Source organism: Macaca fascicularis, chromosome 2, assembly GCF_037993035.2.
Source record: "Macaca fascicularis isolate 582-1 chromosome 2, T2T-MFA8v1.1".
NCBI classification, from domain to species: domain Eukaryota; kingdom Metazoa; phylum Chordata; class Mammalia; order Primates; family Cercopithecidae; genus Macaca; species Macaca fascicularis.
The window spans coordinates 108,702,859-108,722,500 of NC_088376.1; the positions used below are offsets into that span (position 1 = coordinate 108,702,859).

Below are 19,642 nucleotides of genomic sequence, written 5' to 3' on the forward strand. Positions count from 1 at the left end.
CCCGAGGGCTTGGGAGGGCGGTTTGGGAGAGAGCTCCGGCTCCGGAACGGGGTGTCCTGGGAACAAACACTCCCGGGTCTGTGACTTCGGACAAATCACGCTCGCTCTCCCAGCCTCAGTGTGCCGTTCTGTAACTTGCGTCCAACCCCGGCGCGCACGGACCGAACGCCCCTCGGCACGGAAAGAGCCCGCGGAGACGCGCACACAGCGAGGCTGGGGCCGGGGCACGGTGAGCACTCACCTCCGCCGTACATCTGGCACAGGTAGGGGAAGCGCCACACGTTGCCCAGGCCCACAGCGTACGAGATGCAGGCGAACACGAACTGCAGCGGGTTGGACCACAGCGGCCGCGTTTTCTCCATGGCCCCGGCCTCGGCGCGCTCGGCTCCGGCTCGGGGGTCCGGCACGGCGGTCTCGGTGCGCGGTCGCCAGGAGCACCCTCCCGCCCCCGGCTCGGCTTGGGGGTGGCCCCGCGCCTCCGCCGCCGAAGCAGCTAGCCGGTTTTTAAATTGCTAATCTCATTAACGGCGCGCCCGTCGGAGAGGCGAGGCTGGTAAATGGATGACGGCGAGCCCCACCCCGCCCGGCCGCCGCTGCCGGGAAGGCACCCGAGATTACAGAGGACAGGGCGGCGTCCCCCGGAGTCCTGCGGCTCGGCGGGGCCTTTCCTTAGGCTGCGGAACTCCTAGGAGTGGGCGCTTTCCCTCACCACTCACCTGTCATTTATCAAGCGCCTACTGTGTGCCAGGCATTGTCTGGGGACAGGGCTGTGAACCACATCCCAGCTCCCTCTTGGAGCTGACATTCTGGTAGAGGGAAACACTTGAATTGGACTGCATGAAATGCCCCATTTTCAACCATTTTTAAAAATTTATTTATAGAAAGGACAATGTCATATGGTTCAACCTAGTCCACTTATAAGACTGAGAGACGCGAGGAAGACACCTAAGGCAAAGTAAAGGGGTAAGCAGTTCCGGGGGGTGGTCAGGGATGGTTAGGGAGGGCTTCTCAGAGGAGAGGGCATAACATTTGCCAGGGAACAGAAAGAAGTGAGGGACCTTCCTGGCAGTCCCGTTCTCTCCATCCACCCAACAGCTTGGCCCTGCGTGCCTACTGGGTCCGGGAACCGAATCAGGTTTTGAACTGTTATGGGGGACTCTACTGCTCAGGCCAGCCTAGGGGCCAGAAATTTTGATTTATTAGGCCAGGGTAGGGAACTAAGAAATCTCATATTTCTGCCAGTCTTACAATGTGATTTGACTGAGGGTAGTCACTAGACAAGACAGAGCTTGGTGCTTTGCAGTAATGTGGGATCTGGGTTTGTATCCCAACTCTGCTACTGACTTAGCTGTGTGACCTTGGACAAGGCACTTGACTTCTCTCAGTCTCTGTGTCCTCCTCCGTAATGCCAACAGATGTCTTCCCCTCTCTCCTGCCCGGCAAGGAAGGGCTCATGTGAGGATTAATTGGGAACTTAGCTTACTACCTGGCACAGAGTAAGTTCTCAATAAAGAGGCCGTTATCAAGTCTCCAGCAGGCTGAATGAATGAATGGGTAACACATTAATACTAATGCCGTGCTTTCAGCAGTGCCTGGTACATTGTAAGAGATAACAAAATGCTAAATGATAATAATAAAATTTAAAAGAGATGGAAAGCAGAGTTGCTAGTGAAAATCTGACTTGAAGCCAAAATGAAATCAGTGTTCTAGGACAGCTCCTCGTTGGGCTTTCCCTGGAGTTCCTCCTGCCTGTCTGGTCCCAGAGGAGAAGCGTGGGCAGGGTGAGGGAGGTGGAGGCTCCCTCAGACACAGGTGTGAGCCACCATGCCTGGCCCATTGTGCCTTATTTTAACTTCCCTGATGACCAGTAAAGGCTGCATACCATTCCATAGACACATTACCTGTCCTGGAACCTCCTACTTCGAAAGAGCAAAGCAGAAATAAAAGGCAGCACAGCAGGAGAAACTATTTTAAATTTTTAAACTTCAGATTCTAGATAAATGTTTTTCCTACCCATTGCCTCCTCCCCAAAGGAACCTACCATCCTGGTGTCTAACCCCATGGGTTAGTTTTGACCTTGATGAAGATGGAATTAAATGGGATGTACTTTTTTTGTGCCTGGCTTCATTTGCTTACTGTTGTTTGTGGGGTTCATTCATGTTCTAATGTGTTGTGTAGCTGTGGGTCATTCTCTCTCACTGCAGTATAGTTGTCGGTGGTGTGAATATGCTGCAATCTACTACTGACGGATGTCTGTGTTGTCTCCGGTTTGAGGCTGTCATGAATAGAGCTGTGATGCGCATTCTAGTGCACAGTCTTCCCTAGGTGAATGCACTCACTGCTGGGAACTTCCTGACCTTAGGTGTATTTGGCTTTAGCAGATATTGCCAAACTGTTTTCCAGAGTGGTAGTACCAGCTTATGCTCCCTTTGCATCCTAATACTTGTCATTCTGTTTTTAAAGGTCGGTGCAGTCTTGTGGGTGTATAGTGATAGTTCATTGTGCCTTTTTTTTTTGAGTCTTGCTTTGTTGCCCAGGCTGTAGTGCAACAGTGCAATCTCGGCTGACTACAAGCACCACCTCTGGGCTTCACACCATTCTCCTGCCTCAGCCTCCCAAGTAGCTAGGACTACAGGCACCCGCCACCACGCCCAACTAATTTTGTTTTTGTGTTTTAAGTAGAGACGGGGTTTCACTATGTTAGCTAGGATGGTCTCAATCTCCTGACCTCGTGATCTGCCCGTATCAGCCTCCCAAAGTGCTGGGATTACAGGTGTGAGCCACCATGCCTGGCCCATTGTGCCTTATTTTAACTTCCCTGATGACCAGTAAAGGCTGCATACCATTCCATAGGCTAACTGGGCCATCTAGGTATCTTTTTTCATGAAGTGCCTTTTCAAATTTTTTGTTAGTTTTTAATTGTGTTGTCTGATTTTTTCCTACCAATTTGTAGTTCTTTATATATTCTGGATATGTGTCCTATGTCAGTTTAGTGTATTACGAATTGCTTTTCTCAGGTCTGTGTTTCCTTTTATTCTGTCAGTGGTGTCTTCTAATGAAGAGATATTTTTAACTTTAACAAAGTCCAATTTCCCAATCTTTTCCTTTAGTGTCCTCGTTTAGTGATTTTTCTTATGTCCTGTTTAAGAAAGCACTCCTTTATCAACTCTAAGGCTGTGAAGATATTCCTGAGAATATATAAGACTCAGGCAAAATGAGTCTCAGCCATCCATAGATAGGGCTACCCGCCTTCCCCTTCAAAGGACTCCTTACCGCAACGGCAGCATCTGGAGTGCCAGCATTTGCTTATGCTTGTTCCCTGGACTCCAATTCCACGGGGCTGCCTTTTTAATGTTGTTTTGTATTGTTTAGACAGAAGGCTTGTTGCTGCCTCCAGCTATCTACTTGCATGTTCTTGTTCTCATATGTAAGTTATTCCTAGAGGGTACCTGGCTATGCAGTGACCTTCAGGAACTGGGCACTTTGGAGAGATGCCTCACCTGGACCATGAGGCTGGCTGCTGGGACCTTGTTGGTTTGGTGGAGGCAAGGCCTCTCTTTAATTCCCCACCCCTGAGATCAGGCCAGCATCTCCTTCCATTCATACTGCTATACTCCCTGGGAGCCCATCCAGTGTGTGAGGCCCTGTGTGGCAGCTTTGGGCAGCACGAAGAATCACCCAGATAACCCTAAAGAGCAGTAAGGAAATGCAACGGGGCAGATGCTTAGGGTTCCTGGTAAAGTCTCCATGACTTTCTGAAGCCCATGTGACAGCTCTAATCTGACAAGGCCAATTGTGCCTCTGGAACTCCTAGAGTGGAGAGGACAGGCCTGGAAGGGTTGGGGGGCTTCCGCAGAGAGCCAGCACGACAGAGGGTGGAGAAGAGTGGTAGGCTGGCAGGTGTGTAACCACTGGCTCTCTGCAGAAAAAGCTCTGATTTGTCGCATTTGCCAATTTCTGTGGTGTAAACAGTCTTACTATAACCTTTTTTTTTTTTTTTTTTTTTTTTGACAGAGTCTTGCTGCGACGCCCAGGCTGGAGAGCAACAGCACAATCTTGGCTCACTGCAACCTCCATCTCCCGTGTTCAAGCAATTTTCCTGCCTCGGCCTACTGAGTAGCTGAGATTACAGGTGCCCACCACCAGGCCCGGCTAATTTTTGTATTTTTGGTAGAGATGGGCTTTCACCATATTGGCCAGCCTGGTCTTGAACTCCTGGCCTCACGTGATCCACCCGCCTTGGCCTCCCAAAGTGCTGGGACTACAGGCATGAGCCACCTCGCCTGACCTTACTATGACTGATTCTAAGCTACCAAGGTGATGTCACTAAACGTGGAGACATACGGTAGCACACCATTGTACTGAGTCTCCACTATCCAGATACAACAGGCATAGATAATAGTACAGTCAGTAATTAGGAAGTGCCAAGTTTTGCGTATTTATTACCTCTGTTTAAAATAATGTATTCAATTGTTAGCTTATGTAGTTTAATTCTTAGTGGCCATGTTTAACAACCAGCCCACAGAATTCTAGAAAATTTACCAGTTGGTTCTCAAGAGTGTGTGGGAGCTGGCTCTGGCATTCCACAGGGGGATCGGGGCTGGGGAAATCACTTCTGCATGGCAGGGACAAGGGGAGTGAGTTCAGCTCAGTGATGTCTGGTGCCCCATGGCAACGGGGTTTTCAGCTTAGCTGAGCCCCATTCTGAGTGCTCCTTGGGGCCTACAGTGCTAGTATGCAAGACACTGCCCGTGGACCGGTCTCACTGTGCCCCGTGCCAATCAGGACAGACTTACCTGCAGGATCTAAGGCTAGCATGCCTTAGTTATCTGATTTCTGGAAGAGGTGGAGACACTGGGGAGGGCCCTGACTCAGCTGCATGGGTGTGGGCTACTGGGCCCACGCCAGGGTTCCTGATTACCCTGCCGACTATGAAGGTCATGCAGCTTTCAATAATTTGCTCATCCTAGTGATTCCATTGTTACTTAACCACCATCAGTGGCTCCCAGTCACCACAAGATAAAGTCCAAACTCCTTAGCCTGGTTTGTAAGGTTCTGAGGATTTTAAAATTTGGGCCCTGAGGAATTTAACCCTTGCATACCTAGGCTCCCAGAGAAGCTAAACTTTTCACTTTCCGGAAAATGCTATGCATTTTTATACTTCTGGGACGTCTCTCAGCCAAAAGCACCTCTGCTTTCTCAACCCAGAAAAATCCTGTCCTTTCTCTTGACCCAGATGATTTATTACCTCTTTTTAAAACTTAAATTTTAACACATTAATTTTTTAGAGATGAAGTCTCACTATGTTGTCCATGCTGGTCTTGAACTCCTGGGCTCAAGCAGTGCTCCAGCCTCAGCCTCTTAAAATGCTGCGATTATAGGCATGAGCCACTATGCTTGGCCTTTTACCCTTTTTAAGAAGCCCGAGAACCCCATCTGCAACTGGAATATATTGCTTGCTCTTCCCTGCCCACAGGCCCTGGATACATACCTGACTTTTTTTTTTTTTTGAGATGGAGTTTTGCTCTTGTTGCCCAGGCTGGAGTGCAATGGCAGGATCTCAGCTCACTGCAATTCTCTGCCTCAGCCTCCTGAGTAGCTGGGATTACAGGTGTGCACCACCACACCCAGCTAATTTTTGTATTTTTAGTAGAGATGGGGTTTCATTGTGTTGGCCAGGCTGGTCTCAAACTCCTGACCTCATGATCCACCTGCCTCAGCCTCCCAAAGTGCTGGGATTACAGGTGCGAGCCACCGCGCCCAGCCCACAGCTGACTTGTAATGCCTGCCAGCGCTGTGCTGTCATGAAGAGTGCATCGTATGTGTCCCCTCTGGACTGTGGCTCACATCATGCCTTACTCATCCTTTTCTCCCCAGCGCCAGGTACATGATTGAATCTCAATAAAAGTCAGCTGGTAAAGGAAAAACCTGCTGCAGATTCTGAGCACTTTAGTACAAGTTTATTTCTGCTGTTCATAACTTCGGCAACAGTCAGATGTCTGCATTTCAGAACATTTCTTCAGCACATTCAAGTTCTTGATATGACTGTTCTCCCTGCTTCCCAAAGCACTTGCTCACTATCCCTCAGGGAGCACAAAGACACACACAGTACAAATAGGAATGTAGAAGCCACCAGGAGATTCTGCAAAGGAAATGCTGGGGCTGCTGTGTTGACTTGCCTAGCTCAGGTGGTGAAGGAGAACCTGTGGGTGCACGTGCACACATGTGTGCGTGTATGTATGTGTATGTGGTGCCAAAGAGGTGGGAATGTCCCAACTTTTCCCTGAGCCCTGTAACTCTCTTGGCTGCAAGTGGAGCTTCTGGCCTCAGAGCCCTGCTGTCTCAGAGCTGCCAAGCTCCTTGGAGCAGTGCTTCTTAAACATCAGTGAATCTCCTGGGGGTCTTGGTCCAATGCAGATCCTGGCTCAGTAGGTCTGGGACGGCACCTGCGATTCTGCATTTCCCACAAGCCCCCAAGGGATGGTGGTGCTGCTGGTCCAAGGCCCTCATTCCAAATCAGACCCATCAATACTCCCGTTCTCCAACCATGTTTGCCATTTTTGCCAATAGCCGTATTTATCATGCTTGTGAACCATGTGGACTTTTATCATTTTTCTTTAAATTAATTCACTTTTCACTTAAATACATTTGAAAATGAAATTTTACATCACTACCACATACGTAAAGCTAGTGTTTTTAAAATTCATTTAAGATAAATTGACGAAAAATTAAAAAGTTTAAATGTCTATGTCTGGTGCTGCCTCAAAACACGTTAGGTACTCCCAGTGGCAGATGTCCCATATTGGGCAACGCAGACCTTGCCCACAAACCGTGCCACAGAGCCCTAGAATTTCATGAATGTGCCTGTAGGATTGTGCCCAGGGCTTGGATGGGGTGGTGGGAATCCAACCAGAGGAGCCCCACCACCATATCTTGATATTCTGTATTGTGTTTCTGTGTGGAATTCCATTTGACAAAAAAGTTAAGGTCCAAAACGATCAGAAACCTGCTGCTGAGCCCATCCGTTTGTTTTAGAGACGCCCTGGAGTCTGCGGTCCGATATGGTGGCCGCTAGCCACATATCTTTACTTAACTTTAATTAAAATGAAGTACAATTAAAAATTCAGTTCCTCAGTCACATTTCAAGAGCACAACAGCCACATGTGGTTAGTGGCTACTGTCAGGACAGCACTTATATAGAACATTTCCATCACTGCAGAAAGTTCCATTGGACAATCCTGACTTAGGGAAGCTGGGAAAAGAATTTGGTGATAATGCTTGCCACAGTCTCTTGCCTTCTGGGCCTGGACTGTGGGCAGCTGCTTGGGATAAAGTAATGTCCCTTACACTGTCCCTTTGTTCTCAGAGAAGGAAAGATGGGAACTTCCTTCTCTTCTCTCCTCTGCCTCTCACAATGCTGACCAGGGGATCATCTCCCGGGAGGAGGCCAGCTGTGCTGAAAGTGGCTCCATCCCTACAAGCTACTTCAGCTGCAAGATGGGAAACTGTAATACTATCTTTTGAACTCCAGTCCCTACCTCTCCTGCTACCTTTCAGTCTCCTGGGCCCCGGAATGTGCTCTCTGCCCCACTGGTCCCCTATCTCTGGCCCTCCGTTTTCCCAGTGCCTCCCTCCCTGGCCTGGCCTTCGCGGTTGGTCAAGTCCACGTGTCTCCCTCTTACTCACCTTTGCCTTCTGTTCCTTTTGCTGTTTCTCAGCCCTGTGCCACCCAAACTTGAGGATTTCTGGGCTCCCCAGACTGCTGCTAGGGACTTCTGGAAAGTCTCACAAAGCTATGACTGTATCTGCTGCAAGCATAGACTGTGAGGCCGCGGCGGGGCCTTCCTGTTGCTCACTTCTTTGTGATCCATGTCTGGCTGTGGTTCTTTCTTGTGGTCCTGGGGCAGGGTTCCCAGATCTTCTCCATATGCTCCAAACTTTTCTTTCCATACTCCTCATCCCGCTGATGATGTAATAAAGGTCTTGGGAATCTCCCAGATGGCTAAGGGAACCACCCCCAGGCTGGGCCTCCACCTGAGATTCTCCCTCCTGTCCAGTCAGCTTGAGTGTGGGCTCTCACTCCCTCCTGGCCCTTCGGCATCTCTCCCATCAGTCATCCCTCTCTCCCTGGCATTGCTGATGGCTTTTCTTTTCCTTTCCTTTCCCTTCCCTTCTTTCTCTCTCTCTCTTGCTGTTTGCACAAAGACATTCTCAGGTTCCACTAGAAGCATCTTTAAAACCTTCTAGATCTGCTTACCATCAACCTTTAGAGAACTGTGTGGTCCACATTCCTTACCTTGGTTCCTCATCACACCCTTCATTCCTTTACCTCTTACAAGGTAGTAGTGTGGCACTCAGACCTAGATTATAACAAATCCACTCTGTCAAATATACCCAGAAACATGACCCATCCTTTTTTCCTTCTGTTATAATGGAGGGGTTAAGGGAAGACCCTTCTTCCTGGCTAAGCCCCTTCCCATGCCAGGACTATGTGTGCCTTCAACTTCCTCTGTATCTTCACACACCCGGGCTGATATAAGTATATGGTAATTTCTAAATAAAGACTAGATGACTTAACTTAAGGAAATTAATATTGTTAGAGAATAGAGAAATTTGGAAAATGATGTTAATGAGTACTCAAAAAGATATTAACTATATTCAATTTTTTTCTTTTTTACTTTTCATAATGAAATACATGTAGAGAAAATTACACATAAAAAAATCTATACCTCAACAGATTATCATCTCCTTGTGTCTTTCAGATCCCAACTTTCTCCCTGAAAAAGTATCCACTATGCCAACAGTCCTTTCTTTGCTTTTTTGTGTGGTCTTACCACTTAAGCATGAATCCCTAAACGCTATACTTTAATTTTGTCCGTGTTTGAACTTCATATTGTGAAAAAATAGAGTGGCTATTCTTTGATGTCTGACTTCTTTTGCCTTACATTATGTTTTCTTTGTTGTTGTTTCATCTAAGTTGATATTGCAGCTATAGTTTTTACTTGGCCAGTCTATTATATTTCTTATGTAACTACAAATTATTTAACCATTTTACTGTTGATAGCTATTTGGATTACTTAGCTTTTGGATATTATGAAAAATGCTGCTTGGAACATTCTGGTACATGTGTTCTGGTACACATGTGTAGAAAGACTGAAACATAGTGTGTATGTATTTTAAACTTTGATAGATGATTCCAAAAGTGTTTCAATTCATTTATATGTATGAATTAGAGAATTCTAACTGCAATATATTCCTGCATAGTCTGATGAAAGCAAAAAAAAAAAAAAAAAAAAAGGAGAAAAGAGTTATTAAAAATTCAGGACAAATATAAACCACAAAGTAAGACAGGAGAAATATCAGTTCAAATGTATCAGTAATTACAATAAATGTAAATGGATTCAATGGACCATATGAAAGACAGAGACTATAATGACTGGAATAAAAAATTCACACATACAGTTACATGCTATTGACAAGAGATATACCAAACATATGCTCACAGCAACATTTACAGTAAAATGATGAAAATAGGAAAACGCTATCCAAAAGAAAGCAAAAAAAAAAAAAAATCATTAGTGATAGAAAGGACATCTATCACCAGAAAGTTATAACATTAAAAAAAAAATTACAGTTCATAAAACAGCTTCAAAAAACAAGAACAACAAATTGATTTATTCGTGGATTACATGGATAAACTGACATATCTACCATCATGACAGAGATATCTGTACTTATTTCTCCATTTTTGATAGATAAAGCAGAAAATAAAAAGAACAGGGAGTGAAAATTGATGATACAGATTATTAGGATAAAAACTAAAATGGAACTTCTAGAAATAGCAATAATAGAAATTAAAAATTAAGTGGATGGATTTAAAAGTGGATGAGACACAGTTAAGGAGAGATCTGATGAACTCAAAGATATGTCAGAAAAAAATTATGTGGCACATTGCAGAGTTAAGACGCGAAAAACAAGAAAAAATTTAAGATATATAAATAAGCTATGTAGGACAATAAAGTCTAATATATGCTTACCTAGAATTCTAGAAGGAGAAGAGAGACTGGGACAGAGAAACACTTAAAGTACAACAGCTCAACATTTCCCACCACAGATTCATGAAGCCCAGTGAATTCCACGTAGGATAAAAAAATGTAATGCCCATCAAGATGTCTCATGATCATGCTCCAGAACATCAGGGTGAGGCCCTTAACCCACATCAAAGGTCTCGCTGCAGAGGAGTATTTAATTGGTGGCATTTTGAAAAAAATTAAAAGGTAGAACTTAAATCTTGGACAGGTAAAATAGCATATGACAGAAGAGTGGTAAGAGCGGAAATGTTCTAAGGCGGTGAACAACTTTAGACTTTGTGAAAGTATGCAAAGCAAACATTTCAAGTTGTCCCCAGGTTTCTTTTATAGCTTTCCAGGATAGAAAGAATTCATACACTGCATTTGGTTGTCATGAATACAGTTGCTTTTAGGACAGTTTTCCCACCTTTTTATTTTCAAGACATTGACTTTCTAAAGAGACCAGGCTAATTGTTTGAATTGTATAATGTCTTACATTGAGGATTTGTCTGATTATTTCATTGTGGGGTCATTTAATATGGCCTTTCCCCCCGTGACTTGCAAAGAATGTGTTAATGTAGTCTTTATATGGCACACGCACGCGTGCGCGCACACACACACACACATTATAACATCCTATAGGCACTTAGGCAATTAACTGTATTTATTATTAACGGAATTTTGAATTTAAAAAGTGTATAGGCTAGGTGCAGTGACTCACGCCAATCATCCCAGCACTTTGGGAGGCCGAGGTGGGAAGATCGCTTGAGGCCAGGAATTTGAGACCAGCCTGGGCAACATAGTGAGACCCTCTCTTTGCAGAAAATAATTTTTAAAAAATTAGCTAGGCATGGTGGTACACACCTGTAGTCCTAGCTACTTGGGAGGTGGGAGGGTCACTTGAGCCCAGGAGTTGGAGGCTGTAATGAGCTATCAATGTGCCACTGCACTCCAGCCTGGGTGACACAGTAAGATCCCATCAAATAAACAAACAAATAAATAATAAAATAAAAAGTATACAACCTTCCTGAGTTTACATTCACCAAATGGGGCGTAGTGCTGACCTTCTTCACTGAGCTATTCCAAGCAATTTAGAATATTTAGCAAATATAACAACAGGCAGAGAGCTTCTAGGATCAGAGGAACTGCTGGCCAGAGCTGAAGGCCAGGTGGCTGCACAGAACTGGCACTGGGTTGGCAGCTGCAGGCTATAGCTCCGTGTTGCTGTGGCTCTGTTTCTGGCCACACTTCTGTGAGATATGATAACAACTAATGGGACACAGATGACTTGAATGGCAGCCTTAAAAATAAAAGAAAATGAAAAGACATCTAAGACTTGAAAGCAAAGAAAGCCTAACTTAAAATAATGTAGGGAAATACTAACATAAATGTTTAAACTTGTACTTCACCAGTATATACTGGTAAAAACTCAGGGCTTCCCGAGCCTCTGAGTAAGGTTACAAAATGATTTTAATATTCCATGTCCTTTTGCCTATATGCCTACATCCAAAGGACAACTGTGTCAACTGAGTAACCCAAGTGGATTTTCTGTGAATTGATGCCTATGTTGTCTGAAGTAACTAATTTGAGTAAACACCACAAAGTGGGGGTCCTTTCTAAAGGAACAAGAGGAATGGAACAAAGAGGCATTTTTCAGGTCAGAGGGAACAGATGCAGAAGTGAGCTTGTTCAGAAAACATTGTGGCTTCTCACCACGACCACTCAGCTGATCCCCCGCATTAAGGAAGATTCAGCCACGTGCTATGAAAACAAGGGGCTCAGAGAGCAGTGAGGAATCCTTCCTTCCTTTTTGTTGGTCTTGGCTGAATTTATTCCTTCACCTCAAATATTTTTGCTGGGAACAAGCAATCAAGACCAACTAGAAGGCATAATCTGGTGGAGAAAAACAGATGGAGCACTGTGAAAATATTTTCAAGGGTCAGGGTACACCTGGGGCCATGCTGTCTCAATTAGTGACCCCCTAAGGAATTTCACTGTGTCCTGCTGCGCTGTTTTGTACTTGCTCTTTTCATTTCATAACAGGAGAAGCCCTGTGAATCTCACTCTGCCAGAAAACACACATGCTTTGTTTCACAAGCTTGGCGGTTTAAATTATATTTGATTTCTTTCCCCCCTCAATACTCCAAATGTGGCCTAGGGATGGGCAGCGTCGGCATTGCCAGGGCACTTGTGGGAAATGCAGACTCTCAGGCCCCTCCCAGACCTCTAAAATCAGAACCTAGTTTTAAAAAGCACCCCAAGGGATTTGCAGGCAGGTTAATGTCTCAGGAGCACACAGGCTTTTTAACCCTGGCTGCACATCAGGATCATCCATATGGAGCTTTAAAATACAGATGCATGAGACTCCCTGAAAAACCGAGCTTGGCAGAGGAGTCTTTTGAATGTTTGGCTTCTAGAAGCTTCCATGGTGGCTGATGTGGAATACCTTTCTCCAGAAGAGGAAGGTCCCTACCAACACTGCCCTGCCACTCATTAACATTTCTAGATCTTCTCCCCTCTGGCTCCCCTCCAGTTTCCATATCCCCAATGTCCCTTGTTTAAGGTCCACCTCTGCCTGCTCTTTCCCACTGTTAAAATTTCTCTTCTAAAATACATTCAGAGTCAACAGGAAAAGGTCTTAAAGATAATTTGTCATAGATACCACAACAATTTCTTCTCATGAACTTGAGGAGCCCAAAATCTTTTCCCTGCTTGCCAAGGTGCTATATTGTCTGAAAATAGCTCAACTGCTTGGGAATGGTTTTGCAAAATCAATTCCCTACTGCATTACAGGGAATTAAGTGCTCCTAAAACTTCCCTTCTGACTTTGTTTCCATTTCCTAATATACGGCCTACCCAGAATGATGTGTTATCATTGTCTGTCACATTTTGTTTCATTTATGCTGTACTTTTTTGGCGGGGGGGCACGGAGTCTCGCTCTGTCACCCAGGCTGGAGTGCACTGGTGTGATCTCAGTTCACTGCAACCTCCGCCTCCTGGGTTCAAGCAATTTTCTGGCCTCAGCCTCCTGAGTAGCTGGCATTACAAGCACATGCCATCACGACTGGCTATTTTTTTGTATTTTTCAGAAGAGACAGGGTTTCACCATGTTGGCCAGGCTCATCTCAAACTCCTGACCTCAGATGATCCATCTGCCTCAGTCTCCCAAAATGCTAGGATTACAGGTGTGAGTCACCGTGCCTGGCCTATGCCATACTTTTTGTGTTATAATACAGCATATATGGCATAGAGCATACTATGGAAAATAAATACACGTATAAATGATAATTACAAGACAAGTGCTCTTGTAGCCATCACCCAGGTGGTTGAGACTTGGTATAGTGTGTGGCCAGTTTTCATAAATATTCTGTATTTGCACAAAGAGAAAAAAAATTGGATGCTGCAGTTTATTTATTAGGCCAAATCTGCTACTGTATTGTTCCTATCTTCTGTATCCTTATGATGATTTTGTGTCTGTGTGTTCCATCGATCACTGAGAGAAGTGTTAAAATCTTCCATTATGATTGTGGATTTGTCTATTTTCTTTTAATTGTGTCAATTTTTACTTTATAGAATCTGAAGCCATTAAGGACAAACTTTAAATTGTTGTATCTTCTTGGAGGGTTAAAATTTTAATCATATGGAGTGACTCTATCTCTAGCAGTGTTAAATTCTCTATTTGGATAATTCAGATTGTTGTGTGTTTTCTGCATGCACAATTATATCATCTGTGAATGAGTTTTTTTTTTTTCTTTTTTTTTTCTGGCCTCATGCTTTGGTTTAGGCCCCTACCACTATATATACCTGTCATTGCTCCAAAGTCTCCCTGTCACTGAAGCCTTAGTGATAGCCCTATGTAAAATGTCAACTACCACCCCAACATTGTTTCTCTCTTTCCTTCTTCATCGTATCCCTTGGGCACTATTTGGCATGTTGGCATGTTATATGTGTTTCTTGTTTATCAAGCCCGATTTGCTCATCTATTTAAGAGAGTTATTGAATCTATGTGCCAGACCCTGTTCTGGGTATGGGGGATGCAGCAATAAACAAGACAACCGCAGATCTCAGCCCCCTTGAAGGATACATTCTGGTGGTAAGGCAGAAAAAAGTCAAACACCATGCTTCTACTTCAGTGAGGCCTGTCTTGACCACCATATTTTAAGAAAAACATCCCTTCTCTTGATTTTACTTTCCTTTCTACCTACCTTATGCCCCCCTCTTTTTTTTTTCTTTTTGCTTTGCTCTGTTTTATAGCCCAGCCCATCAAGAGATGTTGATGCTTACTTTTGTCTCCAAGTTTCTCTGGTTACTTCTCAGTCACCTCAGCTAGGCCCCTCAGCAGTCCAACGAAACTGTCTTGTCAAGGACACCAGTGACCCCCCCACATAGCTAAATCCAACAGTCAGCTGTCCTTTTCCTGGACCTGCCAGCTGCATGCCACCCAGGTAATGATTCCTTCCTGCTGATGTAATTTCCCCAGCCAGCATCCAGGGAGACGCTCTCTTGGTCTTCCTTCCTCTCACTGGCTCCAGCTGTTCTATCTCTTTTGCTGATGTCTCCTATTCCCTGATTCCTTGGGGTTGGAGCACCCTAGGGCATCTCACTGACACTGCCCTCCTTGGTGTGCCTACCTCTTTAATGGTTTAAAAACCCTCTCCACCGATAACTCCCAATGTTGTATCTCTAGTCCAGACCATGCTTCAGAGGTCTAGATTTGTATGTCTGGTGCCTCCCAACATCCCCATTTGGGAGCCTGAGAGCCATTTCATGCTTGTCTAAAAGAGGATTTCTGGCCAGATGCAGTGGCTCACGCCTGTAATTCCAGCACTTTGGGAGGCCAAGGCAGGCGAATCACCTGAGGTCAGGAGTTCGAAACCAGCCTGGCCAACTTGACAAAACCCCGGCGCTACTAAAAATACAAAAATTAGCTGGGCATGGTGGCGGGCACCTGTAATCCCAGCTATTAGGGAGATTGAGGCAGGATAATCACTTGAACCCAGGACGAGAAGGTTGCAGTGAGCCAAAATCGTGCCACTGCACTCCAGCCCAGGCGACAGAGCAAGACTGTCTCAAAAAATAAAAAAAATAAAAAAAATACATTTCTGATCTTTGCCCACTTCCCTTCCCAAAGCCAGCTCCTTATCTCTGTTGATACCAAGCCTAGCCTAGCAGTTGCTCAGCCCCAAACCCTTGAAGTCATCCGTGAGTCCTATCTCTCATCTCCTTTCAATCTGTGCTGAAAGTCTATTAGTTTTCCCTTCAAAATATATCCAGAACCTAACTCTCTGACACTGCTGATGGGAGTGTAAATTGGAAACCTGGAAAATTTGGGGGGCAGTGTCTACTAATATTGAACATTCATATATGCTGTGATCCAGCAATGACACTCCTAGATGTACATACCTACATCAAAAGATCCACACTAGACGTTTATATTAGCATTCTTTGTATTAGCCACAGACTAGCAAAACCCCAAATGTCCAGCAACAGTATAATGGATAAATTATGGAATATTGCCACTATATAGCAATGACAACAAAAAAACAATTGCTACATGCAACAATAGGGATGACACTCACAAGCAGTGTTGAAAGAAGCTGGACACAACAGAGTCTATGCTGTATGATTTCACGTACATAAAGTTCAAAAAGGAAGTCAGGAGAGTGGTTACCTTTGGAAGGGGATGGTGCCTGGGGCCAGCACAGGAGGCCTCTAGGGGTGTAGATAACGAGTGATTCTTCATCTGGGTACTTTAGATAGTGTTTACTTTGTGCAAATTCTTTGAGCTGTAGGCTTATGCTTTGTGCACTTTGTGTATGTAAGTTTTACTTAAATTGAAAAAGAAATCCAGCTTCATCCACCCTTATCACTTTTTTTCTTTTTGACAGAGCTTTGCTCTTGTTGCCCAGGCTGGAGTGCAATGGCACCATCTTGGCTCACCGCAACCTCTGCTTCCCGGGTTCAAGAGATTCTCCTGCCTCAGCCTCCCAAGTAGGTGGGATCACAGGCATGTGCCACCATGCCTGGCTAATTTTGCATTTTTAGTAGAGACAGGGTTTCACCATGTTGGTCAGGCTGGTCTCGAACTCCCGACGTCAGGTGATCGGCTCCCTGCTTGGCCTCCCAAAGGGCTGGGATTACAGGCATGAGCCACCATGCCTGGCGTACCCTTATCACTTCTATATTTCTACCTTGGTCTAGGCCTCTACCATCTTTCACCTGGAAGACTACTATTTTTTTTTTTTTGAGACGGAGTCTCGCTCTGTTGCCAGGCTGGAGTGCAGTGGCATGATCTCGGGTCACTGCAACCTCCGCCTCCCAGGTTCCAGCAATTCTCCTGTCTCAGCCTCCTGAGTGTCTGGGACTATAGGTGTCCACCACCACACCCAGCTAATTTTTTATCTTTAGTAGAGACGGGGTTTTACCATGTTGGCCAGGATGGTCTCGATCTCTTGACCTCGTGATCTGCCTGCCTGGGCCTCCCAAAGTGCTGGGATAACAGGCGTGAGCCACCTCGCCGAGCTGACTACTAATACATTCAGTCACCTCTTCACCCCTGTTCACAATCTAGCCCAAGGATAGTCTTTTTTTTTTTTTTTTTTTTTTTTTTTTTTTTTTTTTTGACAGGGTCTCACTTTGTCACGCAGGCTGGAATGCAGTGGCATTATCATGGCTTACTGCAGCCTCCACCTCCCTGGGTCAAGCGATCCTCCCACCTCAGCCTCCTGAGTAGCTGGGACTACAGGCATGTACCACCTGGCAAATTTTTAAATTTTTTGTAGAGATGAGGTTTTGCCATCTTGCCTAGGCTGGTCTCAAACTGAACTCAAGTGATCTGCTCACCTGGGCCTCCCAAAGTGCTAGGATTACAGGTATGCACCATTGCACCCGGCCAACATTCTATTCTTAATGCAACCACAGAGTGGTCCTTTTTAAATAGCGTCGGGTTTTATCATTCCAAGGCTTACAACCCTGCAATGGCTTCTCATATCCTTTGCTCAGTGTCTCTTCAATGAGGTCTATCCTGACCACCCTGCTGTAAGGGAAGCTGCATCCAGCATCCCTCCAGCACTCTTGATCCTCCTTGTTCTACTCTATTATTATTATTACCATAGCACTTCCTTCTTCTAACATATTATAGGGGTTTAAAAGGTAGCCCCCCAAAAGATACATCTACCCAGAACCTATGACCATGACTTCATTTGGAAAAAGGGTCTTTGCAGATGTAATTAAGTCAGGGCCTTGAGATGAGATTATCCTGGATTAGGATGGGCACTAAATCCAATGACAAGTGTCTTGAAGAGGAGAAGATGGAAGGTGACCTGAAGACAGAGGCAGAGACTGAAGTGATGTGTCTATAAGCCAAGGAATGGCGAGGACGGCCAGCAGCCACCAGAAGATATGAGAGGCATGGACTGCATCTCCCTCAGAGGCTCCAGAAGGAACCAGCTCCACCAGCACCTGCATTTAGGACTTCTGGCCTCCAGAACTGCGAGGGAGTAAATTTCTGTTGTTTTAAGCTACCAGGTTTATGGTAATTTGTTACAGTAGTCCTAGGAAACTAATACGTATACTGCATAATTTATTTATTATTTATTATTTTCTGTTTGCTGTCACTGTAAGCTCCTTGAGGGTATAAATTATGATTCTGTTCACAATGTATTTCAAATACCAGTGCTCGACACACAGTAGGCATTCAAACTTAAAAATAATTGATTCTACTGATAAAGTTAATAAATATTGATTAAAGTAGTCTAAGATTTCGTTGGATAAACGAACTGTGACATATCTATACACTAGAAGATACTACTCAACAATAAAAGGAATGAATTATGATATATACACCAATATGGATGAATCTTTTTTTTTTTTTTGAAATGGAGTTTCACTCTTGTTGCCCAGGCTGGAGTGCAGTGGTGCAACCTCTGCTCACCACAACCTCCGCCTCCCAGGTTCAAGCAATTCTCCTGCCTCGGCCTCCTGAGCAGCTGGGATTACAGGCATGCACCACTATGCCCAGCTAATTTTGTATTTTTAGTAGAGACAGGGTTTCTCCATGTTGGTCAGACTGGTCTCGAACTCCTGACCGTAGGTGATCAGTCCGCCTTGGCCTCCCAAAGTGCTGGGATTACAGGCGTGAGCCACCGCACCCGGCCAATATGGATGAATCTTAGATACATTTTGCTAAGTGAAGGAAGCCAGATATTAAAGAGAATATACTGTATGATTTCATCATGTGAATTCTAGAAAAGGCACATCGAAGCTGTCAGCAGAAAAAGCAGTTTGGTGGTTGCTCAGGGACCAACCAGGGTCAGGGCGCCTGGCTACAAAGGGACATGAAAGGACTTGGTGAAGTGATGAAAAGTGTCCCCTATTCTGATTGTGGTGGTAGTTCCAGGGCTATCTATATGTGCCAAAACTCTTCAAACTGTACCTTTAAAAGGGGTACATGTTATTGTAAATTATACCTCAAAAAGGTGATAAAATAAGGTGATATTGCATTTATTTAGAATGCAATAATTGTCTAAAGCAAATACCCAGTACTGACTCTGGAGCAGGCCTAAAGATGTCAGAGTCAAAAAGTATATGGCAAGAAGGTACAGTAGAAGGAAGCTGAAGATATAACCTCAACAACAGAAAAGAGATAGCTGCTGATTACTGAGAGCTCTCCCAAGGATGTACGCACGAGAAGACACCATTAGTACAGCCCACGCTGTAGACCACGCAGTGACATCTCCCTTGCTGCATCAAGCCCCTGGAATACAAACCAGCAGCTTCTGTCATCAAAGAAAACCTCTGCTGGAGAGGCACGAGGACAGCCTGAGCCCAGGAGGTCGATACCTGCCTGGGCAATACAGTGAGATCCCATTCTCCACAAAAAGGAAAAAGAAGGAAAGAAAGAAAATCTCTGTGGGGTAAACAGAGCAGCTGTCCTGGGGGATGCTGGTAGTTGTTTGTTATCCCCACCCACCTCACTATCTCCCTGTTCTTTCCTTCAAGATAGGCTTAATTCTGATGACAGATCACTGATTTCATTTATGAAGTGGAGTAAACACTGCTTAAAGTATTCAAAGGTTTCACTGAATATGATCAGGATCAAGCTCTTTAAAAAAGTTAATCAGTTATTGGTTCAGAAATACTGCTGGTGGCTTTCAAATAACAGATGTTTTATAAGAAAGAGAAAGAAATTCCAGACTAGTCTCTCTTGTGAAGACTGATGTAAAAACCTTCAATAATTTATCAGCTAACTGGAACTAGGAAAGATGTAAAAAGGATAGTATGTCATCACTGTCTTAGAACAGGACCCTTATAAATTATACCTCAAAATAAGGGGGAGCAGACTCTGAGGCCAAGATTGTGTGCAGGATGTCGATCAGGAGGGAGCCTTGAGGCCAACAGGTGTAAAGGAAGTGAAGGCAGCAGGACTGGGCAGGCCAGGTGGCATGGCTGTCAGCCCCGTGGGGAGCTCTGAGGATGAGCCACACTTTGACACTGTCCCACACTGGGGTGACAGAGTTATGTCTCCATTGATTGTTATTGGAGGCAGCCACCTTGAAAGGGAGCATAAACTT

At 44.8% G+C, this 19,642-nt stretch overlaps 1 protein-coding gene and 1 long non-coding RNA gene across 3 annotated transcripts in view; one reads left to right on the forward strand and one right to left on the reverse strand.

Annotated features, from left to right (window-relative positions):
• The window catches only part of SLC6A20 (solute carrier family 6 member 20), a 38,986-nt gene extending 38,506 nt beyond the window's left edge, over positions 1-480 (reverse strand). The window contains exon 1 of the mRNA XM_005546881.4: positions 242-480. Coding sequence (XP_005546938.2) covers positions 242-362 — 121 coding nt within the window. The 5' untranslated portion in view covers positions 363-480. The remainder of the gene's footprint in view (positions 1-241) is intronic.
• Positions 25-16,077, forward strand: LOC135969715 (uncharacterized). 2 transcript variants are annotated; one of them, XR_012431071.1, is made up of 4 exons: positions 25-263; positions 882-963; positions 4,015-4,132; positions 15,959-16,077. It is a non-coding gene; the product is annotated as an uncharacterized lncRNA (long non-coding RNA). The 2 variants fall into 2 exon arrangements; XR_010585114.2 differs by lacking the exon at positions 15,959-16,077 and adding an exon at positions 8,763-8,894.
• The last annotated feature ends 3,565 nt before the right edge of the window (positions 16,078-19,642 follow it).